Below are 26,943 nucleotides of genomic sequence, written 5' to 3' on the forward strand. Positions count from 1 at the left end.
GTACTGAGTCTCCCATTTTTAAGTTTCTGCCAGGGTGTCCTCTGGGCAAGTGGGCTCTCACATCCCTCCTATTAACGAAAATGCCCTCTTTCATACCCGGTGCCACAATAAAGCCGTATCCGCTTTTCAAGTTAAAGTCTTCCACAACTCCTCTACAAAGGGGTCCTCTGACCTGGGCTTTGGACCTTCTCAGGAACCGTTTTTCTTGTAGGTCTCTAGCCGTGACTTCTCTCTGCTCTGGGGATGGCGGTGCAGGGAAAGACTGGGTTCTACTGCGGCGCTGTGTCTTGCGGGCTGGATTCTGCGAAGTGCAGCTTACAAGCTCCCAGGTGAGGCTTTGGGGCAGATCTTCCTCAGCAGAAGGTGTCAGGTCTTCCTCATCCCAGCGGGAATACGGCAGCATCTCTGGCTCTGGGCATGGATCCACTGCTGATGGCTCCTGAGTCAGCTCCTCATCTTCCTGGCCTCCTCTCCCCCTTAGTTCTTCTTGGCACTCCTTTGATGGCAGTGCTGGGGATGGGCTTTCTTCAACAGGCCCAGGCGGGGGACTCTTTGGCGTGGTTGCTGCAGGGGTTGCTGGAATCCTCTTGGGGGTATGCGGAGGGAGCATGTACCGGTCCACCAACCATTGTGGAAACTTGGCCTCCATGTCAGCCTTCAGCTGCCAGTATGCGGGGTCCTCCCCCAGCGTGGGTTTTCCAGCAGGGACCTCTTTGGACTGGGGAGCGGTGTCTGCTCTGGCCTTGCAGGCCGGGGAAAATGGTGATGCCATCTCTTGGCGGGCCGCGCCCTGTATGGCGGCGGCCTGGTCTTGGCGGGCCGCGCCCTGTATGGCGGCGGCCTGGTCTTGGCGGGCCGCGCCTGGCATGGCGGCGGCCTGGATCAGCGTCGCTGTTGCAGAGGGCTCTGTGCAGGCTGAGCTGGGCGTCGCTGCTGTGATCGGGGCTTGACGGGCCGCACCTGGCGGGGCTGCGGCCTGGTTCAGCATCTCACTTGCGGCGCGGACGAGCGTCGCTGCTGCGGTGGGGTCTTGGCGGACTGGGCTCAGCAGGGTGGCAGCCTGGGTCAGCGTCACACCTGCGGCACGGATCAGTATCGCAGTGGTAGTCGGACCTTTGCGGGCCAGGCGGGGCATGGCTGCGGCGGCCTGGATTTGGCGGGCCGCATCTAGCGTGGCTGCGGCCTGGTTCGGTGGCGCCGCGCCGGGCGCCTCTTCTGGGACCGCGGGCGTGGCAGCAGGGGTCGGGGCACTTGCGCTGGCTGGGGCATCTCTGGACTCACCCATCGGTGGCACCATCGGGGTCTGAGTCGTCGCCGCTCGGTCTGGCATGCGTCGCGCGGCTCCCTCCTCGTAGGTCCGAACCGCCGCCGCCATCTCCAGAAGCTCCGTGCGTTCTTCTCTGAGCCGTCGCACAATCCTGGCCTCCAGCTGGTCGCAGAAGATAGCAAGCTCCCGGCACCACCAGGCAGCAGAGCCTGGCTCTGGGTACCCGTGTCTGGACTCCATTTCTTCTAGCACGCTACTGGCTTCTTCTCTGCTCCGCCGTCTCTGGACGCTTCCGCTCTCTTCACAAGCGAGGTCAGAACTCTGCAGGGGATCTCTGGGTAGCCACACCTCTTCGTGGGCGGTAACTTCTTCCAGCGCGGGCTGCTGTTGTTTTTCAGCGCGCTTTTCATGGTGGCAATATGGCGGCGCTTCCAATTTTTCAAGCGGACCGCCCAGGCACATGGTCACCTGTCTGAACAGGTCTAGTCCTTATCCTGTTCGTGACGCCAGATGTGAAGCCCCACAGGTGTTGTGTCGGTGCATTACCTTCAGGGACTCCACTCGGCTGGATCTGTCACAGGAAGGAGATCTTCTTCTTGTCGTGACGCCACTCTCAGTATTGCGGTCAGTGGGGGGGACCGCCACTGCAGGTTGAGGGACGCCTGGGGCTGATGGTGAGTGCAGTTAGTTGGAATAGCCCCCTGAGAGTGAGGCAAGCCCCAGGGCCCTGTGTAGATGTGTAGAACTACAAGGCGCAGAATGACTCAACACAGGCAGGATGTCTTTCAGGGTTTTTACTCACAGTTGATGGCAGGGTGAGTGACCCGGGCGTAGCTGGGATGAACCAAGTGGGAACCAGGTGTCCTTCAGGCTGACTTGTGAGGGTGACTACTAACTCGCCTTCCTTAGCCCTTGGTGGTTTGGGGTAACCCCGACTTTTAGTCCCTATGGGGGTCACCCAGGGAAGATGCTGCAGCCTCTCTCCCCTTCGTTTGCCGTTTGCTTGTCGCCTGGACCAGGCCACTCCAGCTGCTTGCCTCCTGTGACCTATGGGCCCTAACTGTGGCTACGTGGCTGCGGCTTTTGTGGTGTTGTGGCGTGGGCTTTGAGAGCCCCACACCGGCAGGTTTAGCAAAAGAAAGCTGGATCTATCTCCGCTTCGGGATCTGCCGCCCGTTTGGGCCTGGTACTCTCTAGCAGTCTCCTTACTTCCCACTCCGTGCTCTCTCTTTAGCTGAAGATGGATTTCGGGTAGCCCTCCTAGTTGACCGTTCTCCCCCGTCAGTAGCCACTGCGCGGGCGCTGTTAGACAGCAACAGCCCCACAGGTCTGCTCCTCACTGAGCCCTATGGAGTTCTGCTCTAACTGACTCACTGCCCCTCCTCTCCTGTTCTTGCCTACGCCACCTAGCAACCAGACTCTCTTACCACACCCCTTGAGAGGAGATGGAGGCCATGCTCCTGCTTCACCCCCTCCTGGGATCCCCAGGGGTCCTCTCATAGGTACATGTGTGAGACCTGATCACTATGCGCCTGTGTTCCACACCCCGGTCAGCCTTCTGGATTACCTGTATTGTACTGTCCCCAGCATGGGTGTAGTACTCAGTGGTGCCTGACCAGGTCAGGGGCGCCACACATTGTATATACGTGTGTGTATATATATACTGTATATATATATATATATATATATATATATATATGTATATATACTGTATATATATATATATATATATATATATATATATATATATATATAGATGTATAAAAAAACTGTGCCGAATTCCAAGTGTGAGCCAGCAAAAATATGAATGGGTCACTTTTTTTAGCTGCTTCATGGCTTTCAAAGCCTGAAAGTATATGAAAGCCCCGAAGAATCTCTCTTCATTCCACAGAAGTGCACTTACCTTTGAGCCAGTGAATTAATCCATGGATTTATGCCGGATGTCAATACAATAAGCCAAATGGAAGCCATTTCTGCTATTGGAGGTACACTGTAAGGGTGAAATATTTCACAAAAGCTAATTGTGATGGATGGTACCCAGCACACGAGAAGATAAACTAGAATTGAAACAAAAACATAACCATGTTTAATGTCGATTTTTATATATTTTTGGTTATCATACAGATATAATTAATTAGATAAATATAATACAATTACTTAAATAAAGTGCTATATACTTAATTAATAATACAATTGTTATACCCATTACACTAGCTTTGAAAATCAAATGTGAAAAGGACTGGATAATCTTGATATTAGGAACATTTTGTGATCCACCTGGAAAATTCTATTGCTCATGAAGCTGTGTTTAGTTCCTGTCCATCCAGTCTGACATTTTCAGCCTCTGCAGTATCAAGAGGGACACTGAGAAGTTGTCAGTCAGGTTAAGCAAGGGAACGAGGAGTTAAACTTTCAGAATAGATTATACATGGGGCTGCTGATAAGTCTTTGGCTTTGTGATTTTTTTTGTTTCTATGGTAACGAATGTTCCATCACATTATAGCCTTATGTGTCTAATATATGTTTTCAAAATCTTGTGTTTGTTGCTTATGGCAACAGTGTTCTACGCACACGGGAAAACAACACGGAGTCTAATGTGATATTCACAGCAACTGAGAGCAGAGGAGGATAAAATTCTTGTTTCTACAAGGAAAGTCCACAAAGGATAGGCATGGTGATATGTCGCAGACATTGAGGGATCAATGCCCTTCATATTCCACAGGTAAGAACTGGGTTGCCAAATTTAAAACGAGCCACTTCAGCCCAATGATGAGGAACGTCCTGGACGACCGAGAGTGGTTGTTGTTTCGGAGGAACGAATTTCAGCTAAAGCAATAGCAGACATCATGGGGATTTCCTGTGAACGTGTTTGTGTCATTATTCATGAATATGTGGACATGAGGAAGCGATCTGCAAAGTGGGTCCCCAAATGTCTGACAACAGATCAGAGAAGCATGCGAGTTCAGGGTGCAAAAATCAGCCACTAAGGTGATGGTGTCTGTGTTCTGGGATAAGGAGGGCGTGCTGCTAGTGGACTACCTTCAAAAGGCTTCCTCCATCAATGCAAGGTATTATATTAAACTTTTGGACCAATTGAAGGCAGCTCTGAAGGCCAAAAGCCGCAGCGAGCTGTCCAAAGGAATCTTATTCCTGCAAGACAACGCCTCCGCTCACACTGCACAAGCGACCACGGCAAAACTGGCAGAGCTGGTCTTCCAGCTGGTGACCACCCACCTTATTCACCAGATCTAGCTCCCTCCGACTCCCTCCGACTATCATCTGTTTCCAAACCTGAACAAACACCTCATGGTACCAAATTCCCACATTTCACACCATTTCTGATGCCTGCCATGGCTGCTACAGATGCCAGGTTTGAGGCACAACCGAAATCCTTTGTGCTAGGCTTACAGAACTGGAGAGTATGTGGAACAAATATAAAGTTTCATGATCCTATCTTGTTTCTTTCTGGGTAAAGCCAAAGACTTATCAGCAACCCCCCTAAGCAGCCATTCTGACATGGATTTGCAAACATTTTCCCTGCCTGTTCCTCTTTAGTGATAGGACTTTCCCTGTACATGCACACAGGAAGAGAGCTATCAATTGAGGGCAGCAGGTGGGGAGAAGCTGCCGGGGACCCGCATCTTTGACTAGTTTCCTGCAGCGTTTCAGAGTCAAACATATCTGGCGGAAATAATACAGCCTGTGCCTGATATATGCTGCCTGTGGATCGGGCAGCATATATCAGCTGTCATGTAACATTCACGTTAACTGATCTAAGAGAACTAATTATATTTGTATACAATTAGATTGTAAAATCTCATTAGAGGGTTATTGTTTTATAGGATTTTATTTTGTAATGTAACAACCCTGTAATTAAAAAAACATAATGCAGGACCCCTTAAAGGGTTCCTCTATGTGACTCCAGACTTGTGAATCCTTGCAGGGCACACGCTGCATGTTATGAGGATTCGCCGGCTTATGAGCCAGGAATGGCAGTCACATGACAGCAAATATGGGCTATACAGTACATACTCCCATCATAGCCAACTAGTGTGCGGCTTCACTAAATACACTTGTATTCATATTGCATAATTGCAGTCCCGCAGACATCCTCACAGCACACAGTGCATGCACTGGGAGGATTCACAAGTCTGCAGTCACACACAGTGACTACACATTTACCATTTTAGACCATACAACCCCTATAAAAATACAATCTGAATTCAAACCATATAAAAAAAAAATCACTCAGCTTTAACAATGTTACCAATTAGCTGATGTGTTAGTGATGCACACAGCTTCAATTTAGATTAAGGAGATAAAGGGGTTATCATAAGAATAGTCTGCACTCAATCTAAGTGATTGCAGACAGCTGCGTCATGACAGTGTGCATTGCACATGCTCTCAAGATTCCTAGATATTCCACATGCAGTTATATGAATGTATATATTCAATTTACATATTTGCGGTCACATAACGACCCGACTTCTGCGCTTCTCATGTTTTTCTATTGGGTGAAACCATCTGTGTCTATTCAGCTCATAACTGTCCACTTACACTGGGAATACCAGTTAATTGTGACAGTGTGCACTTTGCATACTGTCATGGACTAGCAGTCTGAAGTCACACAGAATGACTGCAGTATTTTTCTATGTGACCCTTTTAATCCTTTTCCTTTATCATAGGTCAATTGCAGCTACAGAATCGCTACTATAAGGGGGCATGCCCAGTATGCTGAGCAGATATGTGTGACTGAAACTTCAGCCAGACTGTCATATTTGGTACAGGAAAGTACCAAGCGCAAGGTAAAAGGGAAGGGAAACCCTGTGTCTAGGGAGAGGGAATATGGTGACCCCTGACTGAACCTACTGCTGGTAACTGGGGTCCCTCACCACCCTAGATAGGTTCCACACCTATGCGCTGTGCCGGATACCTGACCCTAGGTATTTTTAGTGCTAGGACCTAAATAGGGAACAAGTAGAATGAGCTCTTTGTCACCCCACTAAACAACTAGAGAAGATATAAGGGGGACACACAGGGGGAAAAGTATGAACCACTAATTTACAGATGTACCAGGGAGGAGTTCAGCAGAGCTTCCAGCAATGATAATGTGGCGCCCCTGACCTGGTCAGGCACCACTGAGTACTGCCCCCACGCCTGGGTCAGTACAAACAGGTAATTCCAAAGGCTGAGTAGGGTTTGGACACATACAGGCATGAGGCACCCTTTGACCAGGACACACACACACACACACACACACATTAGAGGGGACCCCTGGGAAGACCCAGAAAGGGGGCGTAGCCCTCGCATCTCAGATAGTGTGGTGCTGTAGTGTAGCTGGAAAAAGAGTTGTGCAGTGGCAGTCAGAGAAGGAGTGGAGCAGCTGTGTCTGAAGTGTAGGGCTGAAGAGCGGAACACTGGTAGACCCTGCACTTGCACTGGCTGCTGACGGAGGAGAACACTGCCACATAGTTGCTTTGAAAGACACCAGAATAGAGGGAGAAGTACGGAGTCGAGTACGGGAACTCCTGGCAGTGAAAGCACATACGGGGTACAGGTCCCCAGAGACAGACATCCATTTAATGGTCTGCTGAATCCTGCCGGTGGGGTGGACAACAAGTCACACACCAACCAACACAGAACCCGAGGCATCAACAGCAACGAGGGGGCCCATAAGGAGGATCGAGCCTGGAGCCATCTTATCCTTGGTCCACGCTGTCAGCAAACCGGTCAGAAAGGGGAGAATGGCAGTAGCGACTTCCCTGGATGCATCCCACGATACACTTCAAGTCAGGGGTGATCCGAAACAAAGGTGCAGGAAGGCGAGTCAGCAATCACCCTTATATCAGCCTGAGGGATACCTGGTTCCACCTGGCTCATCATAGCATCGCTCAGGTTGTCTCACGTTACCATCAGAAAAGTGAGTAAAACCCCTGAAAGACATTGCTGCCTGTGTGTGAGTTCTTCTGCAACCTGTGGTACTACACACTTAAACCAGAGCCCCTGGTCCAGCCTCACTCTCGGGAGGCCATTACACCAGACTGCATTTACCACCAGCCCCGGACGCTCTCTAAACTGCAGTGGCGGTCACCCCCTGACCACAATTACTGAGAGTGGCGTCACGATTCCCATTGAAGTTAACCCAACATACCTGTGGCCAGAAGATTCCCAACACAAGAAGACTGCCGTTCTCACCTTTCTGGCCCATTTGCTGGCAGCGTGGATAAGATGGCTCCAGGCTCAATCCTCCTTATGGGCCCCCTCGTTGCTGCTAATGCTGCGGAGTCTGTGTGGTTCGGTGAGGTACATCCAGTACCCTCACCAGCAGATTTGGCAGGCCAAGTAAATGGGTTCCTGCTCTAGGGACCTGTTTCCCCGTGCGGGCTTGGTCTACCGGTAGTCTCCTTACTCAGCCACCTCTTCACTAGGAGGATTTCAGGCAGCACCACTGTGTAGCCTCTTTCCCCCGCCAGCAGCCGCTACTGTCGCGTGCGGAGGAGGGGACGCCGCGCTCTCCCACTGCTGCTCGGGTCCGGCTGCCGCGGCTGCTGCGGCCTACTGCTGCTTGGTGGCTCTAGCGATGAGCCGGATCCCGGGGACTCTAGCGGCGCTCCTCGCCCGTGAGTGAAAGGGGGTTGTTGTGTGTGGGGATGGTTTATTGTCCGTGACGCCACCCACGGTTGTGGTGATTTATTGGCACCACCGCTGCTCTGTATGGGGATCCCGGGAAGAGTGGTATGGAGCAGCCAGTTGTTGTGTTGCCCCTCCGTGGGTAGGGGTTGGTGATCCCGGGGCCCAGTGATGAGATGGGAGATGCAGGGCTTGGTGGGCGCAGGGACGCGGGGGCAGCGCGGTGCCTTGCGGCACTGTGGTACTCACTCAGCCTGAGACGTTGACACAGTTTTTCGGTAAACCACACGGCTGGAAAGACGGTTCCCACGGACGGCTGCACTTGCTCTCCCAGTAGGTAACGGTGATGTCCCTTTGACCTGCACCTAGTGTTTCTGTGTTGGTAGCGATGGGTTCCCACCGGTAACCCGCTCCCCGGCTTGGATATGGGCCGGAGGAGCCCTGCTTTGCCCGCAGATGCTGGCCCCGAGGAACTGGTGCCCTGGCGGTGGCGGTGTTCCTCCTTAATGGTTGGACTTTTGCCTTCAGTCGGGACTTGGTTGTTGGGGGATCGACGTCCCCTTCACTGACAGATTTGGCAAATTATGGCGACTCCTAGCCTTGCCGGGGTCCGAGAGGCCCCTGCCCTGATGCTGACTGTCCTTCGTATACTGCTCCAGACCGCCGGGCCACTACCCGTCCGCGGTCCTTCCAGCAACCTCCGAGCAGTCCCCCCCCAGACAATCACCGCTGTTGCTGACCTTGCTGACGCTGTCCTGCACTTAGCCGGACAAACTTCAGGGCTTTCTACGCTCACTTTTACTACTTTTCTTCTTTGCTCCACTACTACTTCACTTTCACTTAGTTCCTCTACCACTTCCTTCTACTTCACTCCCCTAGCTTCACTACTTGTTTACTCATTTCTGTCCCTAGCTGGACTCCTACTCTCACTTCTTTCCACTTCCTCCTCCTTTCTCCATCTGCCTGGTTCTTCCCGCCTCCAGAGCTGTGAACTCCTCGGTGGGCGGAGCCAACCGCCTAGCCCACCCCCTGGTGTGAACATCAGCCCCTGGAGGAAGGCAACAAGGATTTCAGTAGCTTTGGTGTTCCTAACTGGGATGTAGGGTGTGGTGGTGCAATGACCTGTGACCCCTGGCTTGCCCAGGGCGTCACATTCCCCCTTAGCAAAATGCAGACCGTCCGCGGGCTGCCCGTCCAACACCGGTTTTATTTTCTGTAAATGTATAAAAGTAAACGGTAACATATTTATTATAACATCATCCCACAACGGGAGGCACATTTCTTAAACGTTACTGAACGGTTTTACGGGTACGGTTTCCGCTCTCTCCCACCCAAGCAACCTGGCCCTGATGCTGCCCCTAAAGCCCAGGCAGCACCCCTTGACCCACAGTCCAGCACAAGTTACCCGAGCGGGATCTGTCCTTCCCCTCCAGAGGGTAGCCACCGGTTCCTGTGGTGGCTGGGCCCCATCCTGCTCTGCTGAGGGCCCTCCCTCCAACCTGCCTCTCCGGAGGCGGCAACTGCGGAAAACGGTACGGTAAAACAACTTATTTACAAGTCACTTAACGTTTGTGGTTGCCCTGCAAATTCACGGGCTTGTCCATGGATAGTTCCCATGCTAACTTTTTAAACGGTCCCCACGGGGACAACGGTGCCGGCTCCGGCCGGTTCAATCACTGTTAATCAGGTGAAGTACACGGTAATCATCATTTTTCATTTTCATCATTCTCAAAACTTTCAAACACTTTTAAACATGAACTCACACAGACTTCCTGACCCCCCTCTTTAAAGGACAGTCTCCCTGTACCTAAGTGGGGGTCTACCTAGGTTGGGACGGGTGGACCTTCGGGGTCCGGTGTCAGTGGGGCTATGCAGTGGGGCAGAGGGAACAACCGGTTTCTCCTCCCTTCTATCGTGTGGGGCAGGCGGAGGCATAGGGGAGCTGGGTACAGGTTCATCCCTGGGCACTGCACTGGTTCTGGCTCACGATCGACCGCTTCCAGCACTTCTTCATCCACAGGTTGTGGGAACAGTATCACTGGAAGAATCACCGCGCCGTTCTGTGTAGGCCAGTCTGCTGGGAAGTCACCCATCACAGTGTGGATCACCTCTTTTGCCTTCTCTGCTGGTGGAGGAACTGGTTCGTCAGCCGTTGCCCTCAATGCTGGTGGGCACCTTTTCAGATGGTCCCGGGAAACCGTGGCCAAAGTGCCCCCTTGGTCACGACTGATCTGGTAGGCCTTCCCATCTTCCCACCCTGTGGGTTGTATGACGTATGGGATTGGTTCCCATTGATCATCCAGCTTGTGGGTCTTCCTCTTCCGCTTTAACACCACATCTCCTGGCTGGAAAGGGCCCGCAGACGCTTTCTGGTTGAATCGCTGCTCTTGCTGTTCTCGACTTCGACTTAAGTTCTTCTCCACATATTCCTGAATCTGCCGGTATTGTGCTCTCCGCCGAGTTTCCCATTCAGCTGTCGAAGGGAGTGCTTCCGGGGACTCCAGCCCTATTTCCAGGTCCACCGGCAGGCGGCCGGGACGAGCCCTCATTAGGTATGCTGGGGTGCACTTTGTCGAGCTGGATGGGATATTGTTGTACATATCGACCAAGTCAGGTAGCTTCTCCGGCCACAGGTTCCGCTCTTCCAGCGGTAACGTCTTGAGGAGTCCCAGGACCAAGTGGTTCATCTTCTCACACATGCCGTTGGTCTGGGCATGGTAAGGGGTGGTCCGGATCTTCTTACAGCCGTACAACTGGCAAAACTCGTGGAACACCTCCGCTTCAAAAGCCGGGCCTTGGTCCGTAAGCACCTTTTCTGGATATCCATGTGGGCGGCAGAAATAAGCCTGGAACGCTCGAGCAGCAGTTCTGCCAGTTAGGTCCTTGACGGGGACAACCACCATGATTCTTGAATAGTGGTCTACGATGGTCAACGTGTAGGCGTACCCACTTCGGCTGGGGGTGAGCTTGACATGGTCTAGGGCGACCAGTTCCAGCGGCTGATGTGTGATGATTGGGTGCCGGGGTGCCCTCTGGCTCGTCTCGTCCTTCCTCCTCAGCGTGCAAGGGCCACACTCCCGGCACCAGGCTTCTACCGACTCCCGCATCCCACTCCAGTAGAACCGCTCTCTCAACAGCATCTCCAGCTTTTTCCACCCGAAGTGCCCGGCACCATCATGGTATGCCCGCAAAACAGTAGCCACATCAGCTTGGAGAATTACCAACTGGCAGATTTTCTCATGTGTCTTCGGGTTGATCAGCTCACGGTACAGCTTCCCTTGATGTAGATACAGCCGCTTCCATTCTTTCCACAAGCGCTGGGCTTCAGCCGGGGCGGCAGGGTCTATCCCAACAGCACCTTGTTCCACCAGGGTCTTGACGAGGCGGACAGCCGGCGCCTGGTTTTGAGCTTCCTGCCACTCTTGACTGGGCCGTGGGTCCAAGTCCACCCGTTGTTGGTGTACCTGTATCCTCTCGGTTGAGGGCCGGTGAAATGCAGGCAACTCGATCTCCTCGAGGTCATCATCCTCGCACCCTTCTTCTGACAAATGGGGCATTCGGGAGAGTGCATCAGCATTAATGTTGACACGGCCAGCACGGTACTTGATGGTGAAGTCATAGTTGGCTAGCCGGGCCACCCACCGCTGCTCCAACGGGCCCAACTTGGCCGTATCCAGGTGAGTCAACGGATTGTTGTCCGTGAGAGCGGTGAAGTTTGCTGCTGCCAAGTAGTGACGGAATCTCTCCGTGATAGCCCATACCAATGCCAGAAGCTCGAGCTTGAAGGAGCTGTAATTCTCCGGATTCCTTTCAGTTGGCCGAAGCTTCCGGATAGCATAAGCAATCACTTTCTCTTTCCCATCCTGGACCTGGGACAGGACTGCTCCTAGCCCCACATTGCTGGCGTCTGTGTAGAGGATGAACGGGCAGCCATAATCGGGATACGCCAGGACCTCTTCTCCGGTCAAGGCCGCCTTCAGCTGGCAGAAGGATTCCTCATGCTTTTCTTCCCACACCAGTGGTGCTCCGATGGGTCTACCACCTTTGGTCTGTCCCACGAGGAGATCTTGCATGGGGGCAGCCATCTTCGTGTACCCTTTGATAAAGCGCCGGTAGTACCCCACCAGACCCAGAAACTGCCTTACTTCCCTCACGGTGGTTGGTCTTGGCCAGCCCTGGATGGCAGTGATCTTCTCAGGGTCAGGGGCAACACCTTCTGCACTCACCACGTGCCCCAGGTACTGCACTCTGGGTTTCAGCAGGTGGCACTTAGAGGGCTTCAACTTCATCCCGTATTTGGCAAGAGACGCAAACACTTCGGCCAGGTGCTCCAGATGGGCTTCATACGTCTGGGAGTAAACAATCACATCATCCAAGTACAATAGGACGGTCTCGAAGTTTAGGTGTCCCAGACAGCACTCCATCAGCCGTTGGAAGGTCCCTGGGGCATTGCACAGCCCGAACGGCATACTATTAAATTCACAGAGCCCCATCGGGGTGGTGAAGGCGGTTTTCTCCCGATCTTCCGGGGCCACGGCCACTTGCCAGTACCCACTGGTGAGGTCAAGGGTAGAGAAGTAATTTGCAGTTCTCAGCGCGGCCAAAGACTCTTCAATCCGGGGCAGTGGGTAGGCATCTTTATGGGTTATCTGATTAATCTTCCGGTAGTCCACACACATCCGCATGGTACCATCCTTCTTCTTGACCAGTACCAACGGAGCGGCCCAGGGACTACAGCTGTCCCGAATAACCCCTGCCTCCTTCATATTCCTCAACATATCTTTGGCACACTGATAATGTGCAGGGGGAATAGGCCTGTACCTCTCTTTGATAGGGGGGTGTTCCCCGGTGGGGATATGGTGTTGAACCCCTTGATCTGCTCGAAGTCTAGTGGGTGTTTGCTGAAAACCTGTTCGTACTCCCGCACCACCCTGTATACCCCTGCTTTGTGATGTGTAGGGGTATCATCAGTGCCCACGTGTAGCTGTTGGTGCCACTCCTTTACCTCCCCTTGCAGCGGGGAAGTGCTGGTAGGAGGTGGGAAGACGGAGGGACTGGCTTCATGGATGGTGTGGGGATCTAGGGTGAGTAGCTTGGCAATGGTGGCATACCGGGGAAGCCTGACTTCTTCCTCCCCACAGTTCAACACCCTCACGGGCACTCTCCCCTTCTTCACGTCTACCACCCCTCGGGCGGCCATTACCGTGGGCCAGTGCTCAGAGGGTATGGGCTCCATCATGGCAGGGTAGTCACGCCCCTGAGGCCCTACCGCTGCTCTGCACCAGATCATCATCTCACTCCTAGGGGGCACAAGCAACGGGGCCACATCCATCACCCTCACTCCACCAATCTCTCCTCCTGTTGAGTTTACATGCTGGCGGTACATCAAGGCTCGGATCTCTCGCTGCACAGCTCTCTGTCGGCTCCCCGCCACCGTGCCGGCCAGCTGCTGCAGTAGGGCCAACACATCACCCATACAGTGCTCCATCACATTGGTTCCTAGCACTATCTTCGGGTTATGATCACTGGGTTCATTCATGATCACAATCATACCCTGGTGTTGCAGTTCAGCTTGCCCTACCGTCATAGCCACCTGTTTATACCCCACTTGGGTCAATGGGAGTCCATTGGCAGCAATTAGCGTTATACTAGTATCTGGGGGTGCCAGCTCGTCTATCCCCCAATACCGCTGGTACAACGTATAGGGTATGGTAGTTACCTGGGATCCAGTGTCCAAGAGAGCCATCACCGGTATGCCGTCCACAACCACGGGAATGATGGGTCGGGCCCCGATATACCGGTCCCGCCAGTCCGGGGGGCCACGGGGTTCTACTCCTGAGGGTTGGCCCGGAGCCCCAGGGGTTGCTCGTTTAACGGGCACTCTCGGATGTAATGCCCAGGCTTACGGCACTTGTAGCAGATGGGAGGCCTGCCCCGCGGGTTGCTATTACTTCTCCGCTGCATCCAGGGGACATCTTCAGGGCTGTCGGCAAGCTGTATCGGTGCTGAAGGCTGAGATCTGGTCAACGGTTGGAGTGCAGCAAGAATCTTGGCGAGGTCTCCGTCCATGCGGCGGACCTGGGCTGCCAGTTCCTCCATAGTGCTGCTTGGGGCTGCAGGTGTTGGAGAGGTTGGTAGGGCAGGGGCCACCACCACGAGAGCTGTCTCGATGGGCCACGGGGCTGGCTCCAGGGCTTCTGAGGCTGGGGGCTGTAGTGCTTTAATGGCCCGTTCCTTTAACACAGCAAAGTCCACATCAGGGTGTTCCAGGGCCCACTGCCGGAGTTGTTTACGATCTTCAGGGGACCTCATCCCCTGCGCAAATTGCTCTACTAACATCTTGTTGCTATCCGCCTCATTAATAGGGTTCACCCGCTTCAGCGTGCGGAGAGCGGTTTGCAGACGTAAAGCATAGTCCCGAATGCTATCCACAGCCCGTTGCCGGCACTGGTAAAACTGCATCCTCAGCTCAGCTTCAGTCCGGGTCTCAAAGGCAGTCTGTAGCTTCTCAAAGATGGTGGCTACAGAGAGCCGGTCCCCCTCGGCCCAGGTCTCCGCTTCCTGCTCAGCCGCACCGGTTAACTGGCCTAGCACTATCGCTGCACGTTGCTTATCAGTCAGGGGGTACAATTCTAGCAACGGGTTAAGCTTTTTCCGGAAGGCCTGTAAGGCATCCGGTTTCCCGTCATACTGCGGTAGCCAGGCAGCTCCGGGCGCATAGGGCAAGGAGAACGGCATGACCTGAGCGAGCGCGGGGGCCGCGGCACCTCCTGCCAGTGCGGCCGGGACCTGGGCAGGCCCATTCCCATCCGCGGGTGCCACTGCGGCTGCGACCACCGCTCCTCCAGCGGCTCCGTCGGGCGCAGACATCTTGTTTCCGTCCCCCTTAGCTTCTTTCCGGCCCCTCCTTTATTGGGGCAGAGTTTTGGCCTTCGCGCCTCTGCTACTCGAGAAGACGCTCGAGCGGGAACTTTTCGCGCCAAAGATGGCGACTTCTGGAAATTTTCAGCCGGATACCTCCAGCGGTCACAAGGCGCACCTCTACCCAACGGCAGAGCGGTAAGATCCTGTTCGTGACGCCAAGTTGTCGCGGGCGGAGGAGGGGACGCCGCGCTCTCCCACTGCTGCTCGGGTCCAGCTGCCGCGGCTGCTGCGGCCTGCTGCTGCTCAGTGGCTCGAGCGATGAGCCGGATCCCGGGGACTCTAGCGGCGCTCCTCGCCCGTGAGTGAAAGGGGGTTGTTGGGTGTGGGGATGGTTTATTGTCCATGACGCCACCCACGGTTGTGGTGATTTATTGGCACCACCGCTGCTCTGTATGGGGATCCCGGGAAGAGTGGTATGGAGCAGCCAGTTGTTGTGTTGCCCCTCCGTGGGTAGGGGTTGGTGATCCCGGGGCCCAGTGATGAGATGGGAGATGCAGGGCTTGGTGGGCGCAGGGACGCGGGGGCAGCGCGGTGCCTTGCGGCACTGTGGTACTCACTCAGCCTGAGACGTTGACACAGTTTTTCGGTAAACCACACGGCTGGAAAGACGGTTCCCACGGACGGCTGCACTTGCTCTCCCAGTAGGTAACGGTGATGTCTCTTTGACCTGCACCTAGTGTTTCTGTGTTGGTAGCGATGGGTTCCCACCGGTAACCCGCTCCCCGGCTTGGATATGGGCCGGAGGAGCCCTGCTTTGCCCGCAGACGCTGGCCCCGAGGAACTGGTGCCCTGGCGGTGGTGGTGTTCCTCCTTAATGGTTGGACTTTTGCCTTCAGTCGGGACTTGGTTGTTGGGGGATCGACGTCCCCTTCACTGACGGATTTGGCAAATTATGGCGACTCCTAGCCTTGCCGGGGTCCGAGAGGCCCCTGCCCTGGTGCTGACTGTCCTTCGTATACTGCTCCAGACCGCCGGGCCACTACCCGTCTGCGGTCCTTCCAGCAACCTCCAAGCAGTCCCCCCCCAGACAATCACCGCTGTTGCTGACCTTGCTGACTCTGTCCTGCACTTAGCCGGACCAACTTCAGGGCTTTCTACGCTCACTTTTACTCCTTTTCTTCTTTGCTCCACTACTACTTCACTTTCACTTAGCTCCTCTACCACTTCCTTCTACTTCACTCCCCTAGCTTCACTACTTGTTTACTCCTTTCTGTCCCTAGCTGGACTCCTACTCTCACCTCTCACTTCTTTCCACTTCCTCCTCCTTTCTCCATCTGCCTGGTTCTTCCCGCCTCCAGAGCTGTGAACTCCTCGGTGGGCGGAGCCAACCGCCTGGCCCACCCCTTGGTGTGAACATCAGCCCCTGGAGGAAGGCAACAAGGATTTCAGTAGCTTTGGTGTTCCTAACTGGGATGTAGGGTGTGGTGGTGCAATGACCTGTGACCCCTGGCTTGCCCAGGGCGTCACACTACAAGTGCAGGGTCTGAGCGTGTCCTGATCTTCTACTCCATACCTCAGACGCGGCTCCTCCACTCCTACTCCTCTGGCTGCCACCGCACAACCCTCTGTCTCCAGTCCCACTACCCACCACTAGCTGGGATGCGAGGGCTACGCCCCCTCCCTGGGACTGCCCAAGGGTCCCCTCTAAGCTGTGTGTGTGTCCTGGTTACCAAGTGTCTGTGTGTCCACACCCTAGTCAGCCTTCAGGATTACCTGTTTTGTACTCACTCACTCTGAGTGCAGTACTCAGTGGCGCCTGACCATTTCAGGGCCGCCACATTTGCAACCTCAGCTTGAATGAAATGAAAATATCACCAGTACAGTCCATAGCAATGAAGGGGTATTTAAACACTAAGTGAATACTGACAATCAACAGCAGGGTGGAAGTCAAGCTCCTGCTGAGTCCAAAAGGGAGAGAGATAAATCCAGCAGGAAAGCTATCTATACCAATGAATACTGACAGCAGGAACAATGGAAGGTAAGGGAGAATTCTGTCCTGCCAAACACTGTGACCTTCTAATGCCAGAAACCACATCACTGTCACCTGTGACACAGCCATCACAGTATCCCCCCTTCTACGAGTGGTCTCCGGACTCTCGGGGCTAAGCCTATCTGGATGGGCAGCATGAAATGAACGAACCAATCTTGTGGCATTCACATCCGATGCCGAAACCCACATCCTATCCTCTGGTCCGTAACCGTTCCAGTGCACTAAATATTCAAGGGAACGACGCAGAAGACGAGAATCAACAATTTTTGGTATTTGAATCTCCAAATTACCGTTAACCATGGTTGGGGCCTGCAGCAAGGGGTATGGCTCCAAAGTTCCACATATTTTTTAAGCAATGCCCTGTAGAACACATTGTGGATCCTAAGAGCCTGAGGTAACTCCAGACGAAATGCTACTGGGTTAATGACGGCGGCTACCTTATAGGGCCCAATAAACCTTGGCCCCAGCTACCAGGAAGGGATCTTCAACTTTATGTTCCTGGTAGACAACCACACTGTCATTCACACTTAGCTCCGGACCAGGCAAGGGTTTCTTGTCAGCCATATGTTTGTATCTGTCACCCATGAGCTTCAGATTACTCTGAACCCCTTGCATACTGAAGAGAGTGATGAGGAAAAACGTTCCTCCTCAGGAACTCCCAAAGCATCCCTACCACTAAAGGTGCCAAATTGTGGATGAAAACCGTATGCACCGAAGAATGGTCAATTGCCATTAGACTCCTGGTGACGGTTATTTCAAGCAAATTTTGCCAATGGTAAATAAGATGCCCAGTTCTCCTGGTTCTCAGAGACAAAGCACCTATGGTAAGGTTCCAATTTTTGATTTATACTCTTGGTCTGCCCATTCGCCTGAAGATGTAAGGCAGAAGAGAAAGACAACTGCGCCTCCAGTAGAGCATAAAATGCTTTCCCAATTTTGGAAACAGACTGGGTTCCCCGATCAGAGGCACATCTGAAGGAATCTCGTTAAGCTTCATAATCTCATTGATGCGCACATGAGCCAGAGTCTTGGCATTCAGAAGTGACAGCAGTGTGATGAAATGCTTCATTTTACTGAATCTATCCACAACCACCAAAACTACAGTTTTTCCTGAAGACAAAGGTAGGTCAGTAATGAAATCCATGGATAAATGCGTCCATGGTCTATTGAGGATAGCCAATGGTAGAAGAAAACCCGATGGACGGGTATGCGCCACTTCTGAATGTGCACAAATACTGCAAGCAGACACATAGTCAACCACATCTTAATGCAATCTCGACTACCAGAAACAACGAGATAGGAGGTCTGAGGTTGCTTTACTACCTGGATGACCCACAAGTGCAAAATTGGGATGTTCACTGATTTGTTTACAGCATAAATTGGGTGGTACAAACAACTTCCTTGAAGGGCAAGAGACTGAGGCGTCCCCCTGAGCATCTAAAAGGCCTTGTGCACACACTGCGTTTTTACCCGCGTTTTTGCTGCGATTTTTCTGCAGAAATGTATTGAAAAAATGGTTGTAATGTGACGCCACTGAACTAGTCAGAGTGTCACAGGGTACTTCTCTCTTTTGGTGCAGAGCGCAACCCCCCATGGTTCGGGGATCCTAACCTTTGGTATTGCTCCATCAGCATTCAAATCCTAGCCACACCTCACACCACACCCTGTCAGGCACACCAGTGGGTGGTCTAGCTGAAAAAGGGCCACCCACCTAGGGGTCAGGCACACTGGTGGGAGGGACATAGTCAGTTCAGGAGTAGCTCCCAAAGAGTGAGGAGCTAAAAGTAGCAGCTCCATAGAGTTGAGAAGTAGCCCTCAGAGAGTGAGAAGCTGGAGGGAGTTGGAGCTCCCTGTGAGACTTTGGCTAGGTCGCAGACGGTGGTCTGGGACCGGAGGAGTCGGATACCCGGTCGCAGTGTATTAGAAAGGGGTGCCAGACTTAGTTTGGGAGAACGGTCATCACCAGAAAATCTAGTAACCGAACCGGTACCGAACACGGCGGTGTACTGGACCATTCACGCAACCTGATAATTAACCTGTGGAGGATAGTCTCTTCATGAACTTTCCCCAAGAGCTCAGAGATTGAAGTCATCAACACAACGAGGGGGATAGGGCTTTCCATCTTATGCGGCCCACTGAGATCCCAAGTGTCAGACATCGAGAGCACAGCTCCTCTAACCGTATGAAGCGGGACCCTGAAAGCTTCAGGCTGAGGGGTCACTCAGAACATCTAAATTCTAGTGCATGGAGGCAAGTGACAGACCATCAGCAATACCAACGGGAGCGGACTCCCGGACAAGCTCTCCTGAATTGGCAGCGGCACCCAGAGACTTGGTTTACTTCTGTGTCAGAGTCTGCTTTATGGTCGCATCAACACCAACACAACCTGAGTGAGTACGCTGTCCTCCCCTGCGTCCAATCTGCACTACGCTCCCCTACACTCCACCATCCAGAGTCCCGGGGCCTCCCCTACCCGTGGAGGGAACGTCATCTGGCTGTCCTGCTCCATCTCCCCCGGGTACTCCCATCGTCAGCGGCGGTACTCCCCTTACCGCGAACCATGGGTGGCGTCACGAACATTAATCCCCTGTAAATATCTCCCTTTAATTTTCGGGTGACCCCGAGCCCCCGGGTCCGGAGACCCTCGAAACATGGCAACCCCGGATCCGAGCAGTCCGACTGCTGCAGGAGTGGTAAAGTAACCTTTCTGCAGACATTCCGCAGCAAAACCTATGGAAAAAAAAAATAGCTGTGCGCACACTGCGTTTTTTTCTCAAGAAAATTCTTTCTGCACAATTTCTTGAGTAAAAGAATGTGCATGTCACTTCTTTTCTGCAGGTACCTGCGTTTTTTTTGCCATAGATAATGGTAAAATAACGCAGGGACCAACCTGCAGAAAAAACGTACCAAAAACGCTTACAAAATTTGTAAAAAACGTGTGACGCCCTGGACTAGCCAGGGGTCACAGGTAACAACACATACACACCCCCACCCCCAGCAGTTTACAGCAGTCATCCCCAGTGAGACCTGATTTCTTCCCTCGAGTTCAGACAGACACACCAGGTGGGTGGAGTCAGACAGATGGGCACGCCCCCCTAGGAGTCTAGCTGGCCTGAGGCAGAAAACAAGTTCAGACAAGTCCAGGCAGAGGAAGCGAGAGGAGGTGTGCAGAGAGGCAGACGCAGACTGGGGCCTAGGTTGTAGCCTAGGGCCCTCGTGTAGCCAATCAGGCAGACGGTAGTGGCCGTCTGCAGGAGCTGGGAAGACAGTCATGGTGGAACCGAAGGTAGCCGGGACAGGGTGGTGGCTCGTCCGGTACCGAACCGGGGAGCCAGCTGGAAACCGGAGCACAGTAGGAGCGTACAAGAAGGTGCAGGAAAGGACTCACAATACCAACCCGGGGTCAGGAAAAAAACACTGCAGCCGGCTGCGGGACCCATCCATCCATCCGTTTGGTTTACCAGAGACTTGGTGGCTTTCTGTCTGAGTGAGTACAACAGTGCCATCCGGCACCGCGCCGCGCTGCCCCTGCAACCCTGCATCTCAGCTATCCAGCCTCCCCGCACCATCACCGGGCCCCGGGAACACCGGACCCACGGAGGGGACAACACCCTAGCTGCTCCCTACCATCGCTCCCGGGATCCCCGTCACCAGCAGCGGTGGTGCTAACAATCACCACGACCCGTGGGTGGCGTCACGAACTATCTCCCCAAACAAACCACCCCCTTTTCATTCACGGGTGAGGAGTGCTGCTCGAGTCCCCGGGTCCGGCCCACCGCTCGAGCCACCGAGCAGCAGCAGCAGAAGCCCCGGACCCAAGCGTGGCGAGCGCGCCCCTCCACCCGCGACAAACGCATGCGTTATTGGTGCGTTTTTTGAACGCAGGTGTGCTAATCCTTCACTCAAGAAATTTCTTGAGAAAAATCCTTTTTCTAGTGCGCACAGGGCCTAACACCTTCCCCTCCAGGTCTGGGCACAAGACCGAGACAAGCAGCCTCTTCTGTAAAATGGTTACCGGGCTCACATGATCACTACCACCAGGGAAGCTCCGGGATAATGCATCTGCTTTGATGTTTTTAATCGCTGGATGATATATGACAATAAAATTAAACCTGGTAAAAATCAAAGGCCATCTAGCCTGCCTGTGATTGAGACGTTTGGCAGACTCGAGATATGACAGTGTAGAGGCCCGGTCCAGATTGTGTCTCTCCCTTTAAGTACCTCTGGACTGTGAGTAGCTCCCACACACTACAACTCACTCCCCAGTTGCCCCTCTGCAAGTAGTAAGGCTATGTGCCCACGTTGCGTTCTCTGCAGTGCGGAAAAGAACGCACCCTCTGGCAGACTGGACACTGCGTTTATAAAATAAAATGCATCCACAACGCATGGATTTTTGATGCTTTTTACATGCGTTTTGGATGGATTTTTGACAGTGCGTTCCCCCGGCAATTCAGCTCTGCTACATGCTGGCTGACAGCCGACACAGACAGAGTCACGCGATGAGAATGAACTCAGGTGAACTGCACCCGACTTCTTTGTCATACCGCAGCTCTGTCTGTGTGTGGCGTCCTGATTATCATCTTCACCGCACACATCCCGACATTACCGCTTGCATCCCCGCACACATCCCGACATTACATCCTCTATCCCGACATTACCGCCGACATCCCCGCACACATCCCGACATTACCGCCTACATCCCGACATTACCGCCGACATCCCCGCACACATCCCGACATCCCCGCACACATCCCGACATTACCGCCTACATCCTGACATTACCGCCGACATCCCCGCACACATCCCGACATTACCGCCTACATCCCGACATTACCGCCGACATCCCCGCACACATCCCGACATTACCGCTTGCATCCCCGCACACATCCCGACATTACCTCCTCTATCCCGACATTATCGCCGACATCCCCGCACACATCCCGACATTACCGCCTACATCCCGACATTACCGCCGACATCCCCGCAGACATCCCGACATTACCGCCTACATCCCGACATTACCACCGACATCCCCGCACACATCCCGACATTACCGCCTACATCCCGACATTACCGCCGACATCCCCGCACACATCCCGACATTACCGCCTACATCCCGACATTGCCGCCGACATCCCCGCACACATCCCGACATTACCGCCTACATCCCGACATTACCGCTGAGAGCAATTACTAGGCTCCCTTTCCAATTACTAGGTGCGTAGTTTTTTGCGCTGCTATTATTGCCTCGCCACAAATCTTATGCTACCCCTGCTCATGTTCGGCTGGTGGGGTATTGAACACCGCCACTCGTTATGAATTTCGAGAGTCCGGCTTATCACGCCCTGCCCCATTCCACCCCAGCCCCTTCCACTTTTAATTTTGACGCCAAAAGTTGCTTCTTTTTGCACAACCTCACGTTTCAGCTTTTTTTTACGACTTTTCAAAGATTTTATTCAGCAGAAATCTGCCCCCAAAAATTGACAAATTGTCCCCTAAATGTTTTCAAAAATGTATTTCCATTCTTTCCATCATTTTTATAGAACCAATATGTCTGTTGATCCTGTAATTTCCATTATTCCATGACTTTTCTTTCTTGGAGTTACAATTTCCGTGTTGAGGGATGTGTAATTAAAAGCATTTTTTGGACGGAGTCTAGATGGAGCTTTACATCCAACCTGTCCTATTGGGGGCATATATATAGTGGTGTAGTCTGCTTGTCAAAACAGACTGATATTAAGTGGAATTTAATACTAAACATTTCATATTTATGGCCGCTTTCTTGGTGTGGCTGACAAAGTGTGAGAGAACCCATATGCACATTCTCATGATTCTGCTGTATTCTGCGTGCTAGGGCCACTAGGGCAGTCATATTTGCAAACATAAAGTAATGTTCTGACAAGACTCTCCTCCTTTTCAGTGGAACTTTGATAGAAGCAGAAGAGAGTCTAGTCATCACGTGACTGCAAGTAAAGGCTTGAAGTTCACAAAAACTCTCAAAACCCTATAAAGGTCACTTTATTGTTATATTATTAAAAAACACAAGTGAAAAACACCCAAAAACAACCACCTGCTGGGTGCAAGGCAGAGACACCCTAGGATAAGAATGTCAAGAATAAGGGGTGCCCTGGGTTAGCCATAAGAAGACTCGGCCCTACCTAACCACGAAGGGTATGACACCTTAATGTTTTAGGCACCCCCATTCCACGTTGACTTACCTTTTGCCTGTCCCTACTGATATGGGATAAATCTCTGCTAAACACCAATGGCTTACAGCCATGGATTATCTTCCTCCAAGACCCTGTCTAGACTCCCCAGCCTCCTGATAAACCTTTTGTAGCGCCCTTGAACCCATCAGGGCACTACAAGGTACTGCATCCTGTCAAAGATGCAGGGCCTACCCCCAGGGACCTGGAAGACCAGTGCCGGTAACATCAAAACACATAAACATCCCCAGTTTCCCTCTTCCTATCATTGGTGACTGACTAGTTTGGGACCCAATGGATGGCCACCCAGGGGTGGAGCCAATCCAGTCCACTAGACAATGACCAGGTGAGAGGGGACAACAGTAAGACAGTAGAGAATCAGTAGTGACAGTTGAAGGGGACGGACGTGTCTTCAGACGGGGTCGTGTAGCAGTGACCTGGCTGATGAAGGAGAGTGGTTGCCAGGGAGGGTATGACAAGGTACCCCTGGAACCATAGCACCAACGGGGCACAGGGCCCTAGGTCAGACAAACGCTTCAGGCTACCTCACAAATACCTGTACAGTGAGGGGACCATACAGGACCTCACTGACCCAAGAATCCGGGGGCCCCTTGCAGTAACAAGAGAGCCAGGGACCGGAACAGAACACCGAACTTTAAGGGTTCACACTGCCCATCGTATGGACCAGAGATTGAACGACAAACAGGAAGGGACCCCCAGATGCTCCAGGCCACGGGGTTCCGCCAACCAGTGAGAGGTGCAGGGGAAAGAAGCCACCAGGTTACCACACCGGCACTGGAACCAAAGGTACCAGGGGTTGAAACCAGCCATCCTCAGTGAACCAGAATTACCATCGCTGTGATTAAACACCACCAGTTGCACTGCATTCCCATTGTGTGGTCTCCCTTCTTTCCATGCCGTACTCCATCATCAACCCCCTGGGGTCCCGGCCCTACTTGTGGAGGGCCCAACATCCAAGCTGCCATCACCACCAGACCCAGTGGCAATAGACTGTGCAGCGGCGGTTCCACAACCATAACCGCAACCCGCAAGGGGCGTCACGATATAAACTCTATCAACTCCCCTATATATAACCCCTTTTCAAGTGACCCCCAGGGTTACGGACCGGGTATCGGCCATTACAAACCCATGACACAGCATCCCCATACATATATGGCCCGGGACCGAGTACCCCATAGCCCTGGGCGGCTCACTTTATAAAGAAGGGAAACGCATCAAGGCAAGGTTGCAATACCTAATTCATACAGGGAAGTAATGATTATCATTGTCTGCTACTGAATTTGGGTTGGCTGAAGTTTTGACGTTCTGTGGGGGTGAATTTATCACTTTTCTCACTCAATACTGAGTTGTGTGCAATATATTGGAGTGGATACCTTTTATATTGGTGGACTATGTTGTATCATTACTTGCTTTTTTGAAAGTTTCCCCTAGCACTTTTGTGAAATATTGCATCAATTGCTATGTTGCCAGCACATGGACCTATCTTTGAGGATTGGTGCATATTAATATTAGATTGCCTTCTGATATTTGTTTAGCTCCTTGTACCCAGTTCTCGTACCTCGGTTATTCTATTCACTATTCTGTTCACTATTGGAGTCATTTTGGGGCATTCTACAACAAGGACTATAAATATTTGAGTGTGGTTTTTATATACAATGATTGCAGCCACTCCTTGGTTGTCTCCTGATAGTTTACAATTTTAGCTTTACCTTCATTTTTTCACCTTTGTTTTTCATTGGTGTTTATAGATTCAGGAGAAGAAACCGGGCATCTTGCAGCGCTATCAGCAAACCAATCGATGTGAATATATTATTCCATGTCCTTATTCAATTGCACAGGTCAACGCATTTCAGAGGTCGCAGCCTCTTTCCTCAGGACATCAAGCAAATTACATAAATAATAATAATAATAATAATAATGACAAATTATAACACCCGGTTTCTTCTCTTGAATCCATTTGACTCTTCTCGGGGCTGCAGCTGTTCACCTGTACACTACGCGATGACAGTTGTGACTTCCACAACCCCTCTAGGTGAGTTCTCTACGTTTCACTGGCCTGTTTGCCTGGTAAGACCCTATTGCGCTATTCTCCACAGCTCTATTCTCCTCTTTCATTGGTGTTTAGCAGAGTTTTATCCCATACCAGTATGAGCAGGCAAAGGGTAAGTCGACGTGGAACGGGGGTGCTCAAAACCTTAAGGTGTCATACCCTGCGTGATTAGGTTGGGCAGAGTCACCTTTGGGCTCACCTAGGGCACCCCTTATCCTTGAAACTCTTATATTAGGATGTCTTTGCCTTGATACAGCTGGTGGTTGTTTTTGAACCTCAAGGTTCAGCTAGACTAGATATAGAATAACAAAGAAGAATAAACCATTACCTATATTGTCCTTTATGCTTTTGATTACTTTTGTATATATTGTATATAATATTGTACATAACTTTGTATATTACTTGAATATATTTTCTCTTTACATATACTGTATGTATTTTTCTTTTCCAGCAACTTTTTGCAAAAGACCCAGATGGGTCGAAACGTCCCCAGTGACAAGTCGCTTATCACTATCAAAAACATTTTTTGTATATACTTCAAACAAATTCTACTATTGAATGAACTTCTAGAGAGTGCAGTGAATTATTAAGATCCAAAAATAAGCACACTGAAAGTAAATGGAAAAAAAAGCAAAAAGACAGTATAGTATGGCCTAATATTCTATTGAATCTCACCCACCATCTGGCCACAAACATCAGAACCTTTCAATTTCAGACATTTCAAATATTTGTCTGCTGCTGTTTTTACCCCCAGATTAACCGTTGGGTAGAAGAGGTCTTACGGTTGTATGGTTATTTGACGACCTTCACTTTTGATCTTTGTGTTGTCATTGCTGTGAAAATTCTTCTACTATTTGGCTTAAAAACTTACATGCGGAGATAATAAGAATTAGAGTATTTCGAAAATAAGACCTGATGGGCACATAGTGGCAATGTTGGTCATTGCAAACAAAAGTTCCTCTCTTTGCCTGGTTCCTGGCAATCTGAATGATGGCAAAGTAAAATACACCAATTGCCGATATCGGCGTGATAATCCCACCACTAAGTAACATGATGCTATACGCCATAGTTGTTGAGTTGAGTGAAGGCAAACAAACATAGACTTTGTCGTTGAAGCTGTAGTCTCCAAAACCCACGAAAGGCAGAGCAGCCAAAACTATGGCATAAATCCACACAAAAATCAAGATTATCCAAATACGTCTCTTGGTGACTATTTGAGTATATCGTAGAGGAAAACAAATTTCTGTAAACTTGTCAACAGTTGCCCACACCAGGGAGTTTAATGACGCCAACTGCAATAAAACAAACATGAACCCTACAAGTTTACAGGCAATGCCGTTATTCAAGAAGGCACCACCTCCAAGGCAGCTGTAAATTGTAACTGAGATGACGCTTATTCCAAAAATCATGTCACATAAACTGAGATTAAGAATAATGGCCCAGGTGTCCGTGCGCAGCTTCAAGTGTGACACAAAGAGTAAAATTAAGGTGAGGTTTGCACTCACAGCACCGACACTTGTGCTGATTATAAGTGTCGCATAGACAAGCAACATGGAGGACATCTTAATCCAAGGATGCAGTTGAAGGTTCCTTCTTTCAGGGTTTATGTCCACGTGTTGTCACCATATCACCTGTAGTGTGCAAATACAATAAAAATACATGAGAACAGACCATTTTTTTTAACAAATAGAGCTAAATAGGTACTATATTACAATAAATATATAAAAGATGAGATTTGCCTGTAATTGACATCATAGGTGACCACAGCTATGAGAGACAAAATGAGAAAACAAATCCAGAAAATCACCGCGTCTGATTTGGAAGATTTTATTTGCAAATTATGGTGGAAAATAAG

The 26,943-nt window shown here is 51.5% G+C and overlaps 1 protein-coding gene across 1 annotated transcript in view; it reads right to left on the minus strand.

Moving 5' to 3' along the window:
* Window positions 1-26,701, minus strand: part of LOC142257958 (rhodopsin, GQ-coupled-like) — a 95,891-nt gene extending 69,190 nt beyond the window's left edge. The window contains exons 1-2 of the mRNA XM_075330290.1: window positions 25,960-26,701; window positions 3,171-3,324 (exon numbers count right to left, since the gene is read on the minus strand). Of these exons, the coding sequence (XP_075186405.1) occupies window positions 3,171-3,324; window positions 25,960-26,650 (845 nt within the window). The 5' untranslated portion in view covers window positions 26,651-26,701. The remainder of the gene's footprint in view (window positions 1-3,170; window positions 3,325-25,959) is intronic.
* Window positions 26,702-26,943: the final 242 nt, after the last annotated feature.

The sequence above is a fragment of the Anomaloglossus baeobatrachus genome, chromosome 12 (genome assembly GCF_048569485.1).
Source record: "Anomaloglossus baeobatrachus isolate aAnoBae1 chromosome 12, aAnoBae1.hap1, whole genome shotgun sequence".
NCBI classification, from domain to species: Eukaryota; Metazoa; Chordata; class Amphibia; order Anura; family Aromobatidae; genus Anomaloglossus; species Anomaloglossus baeobatrachus.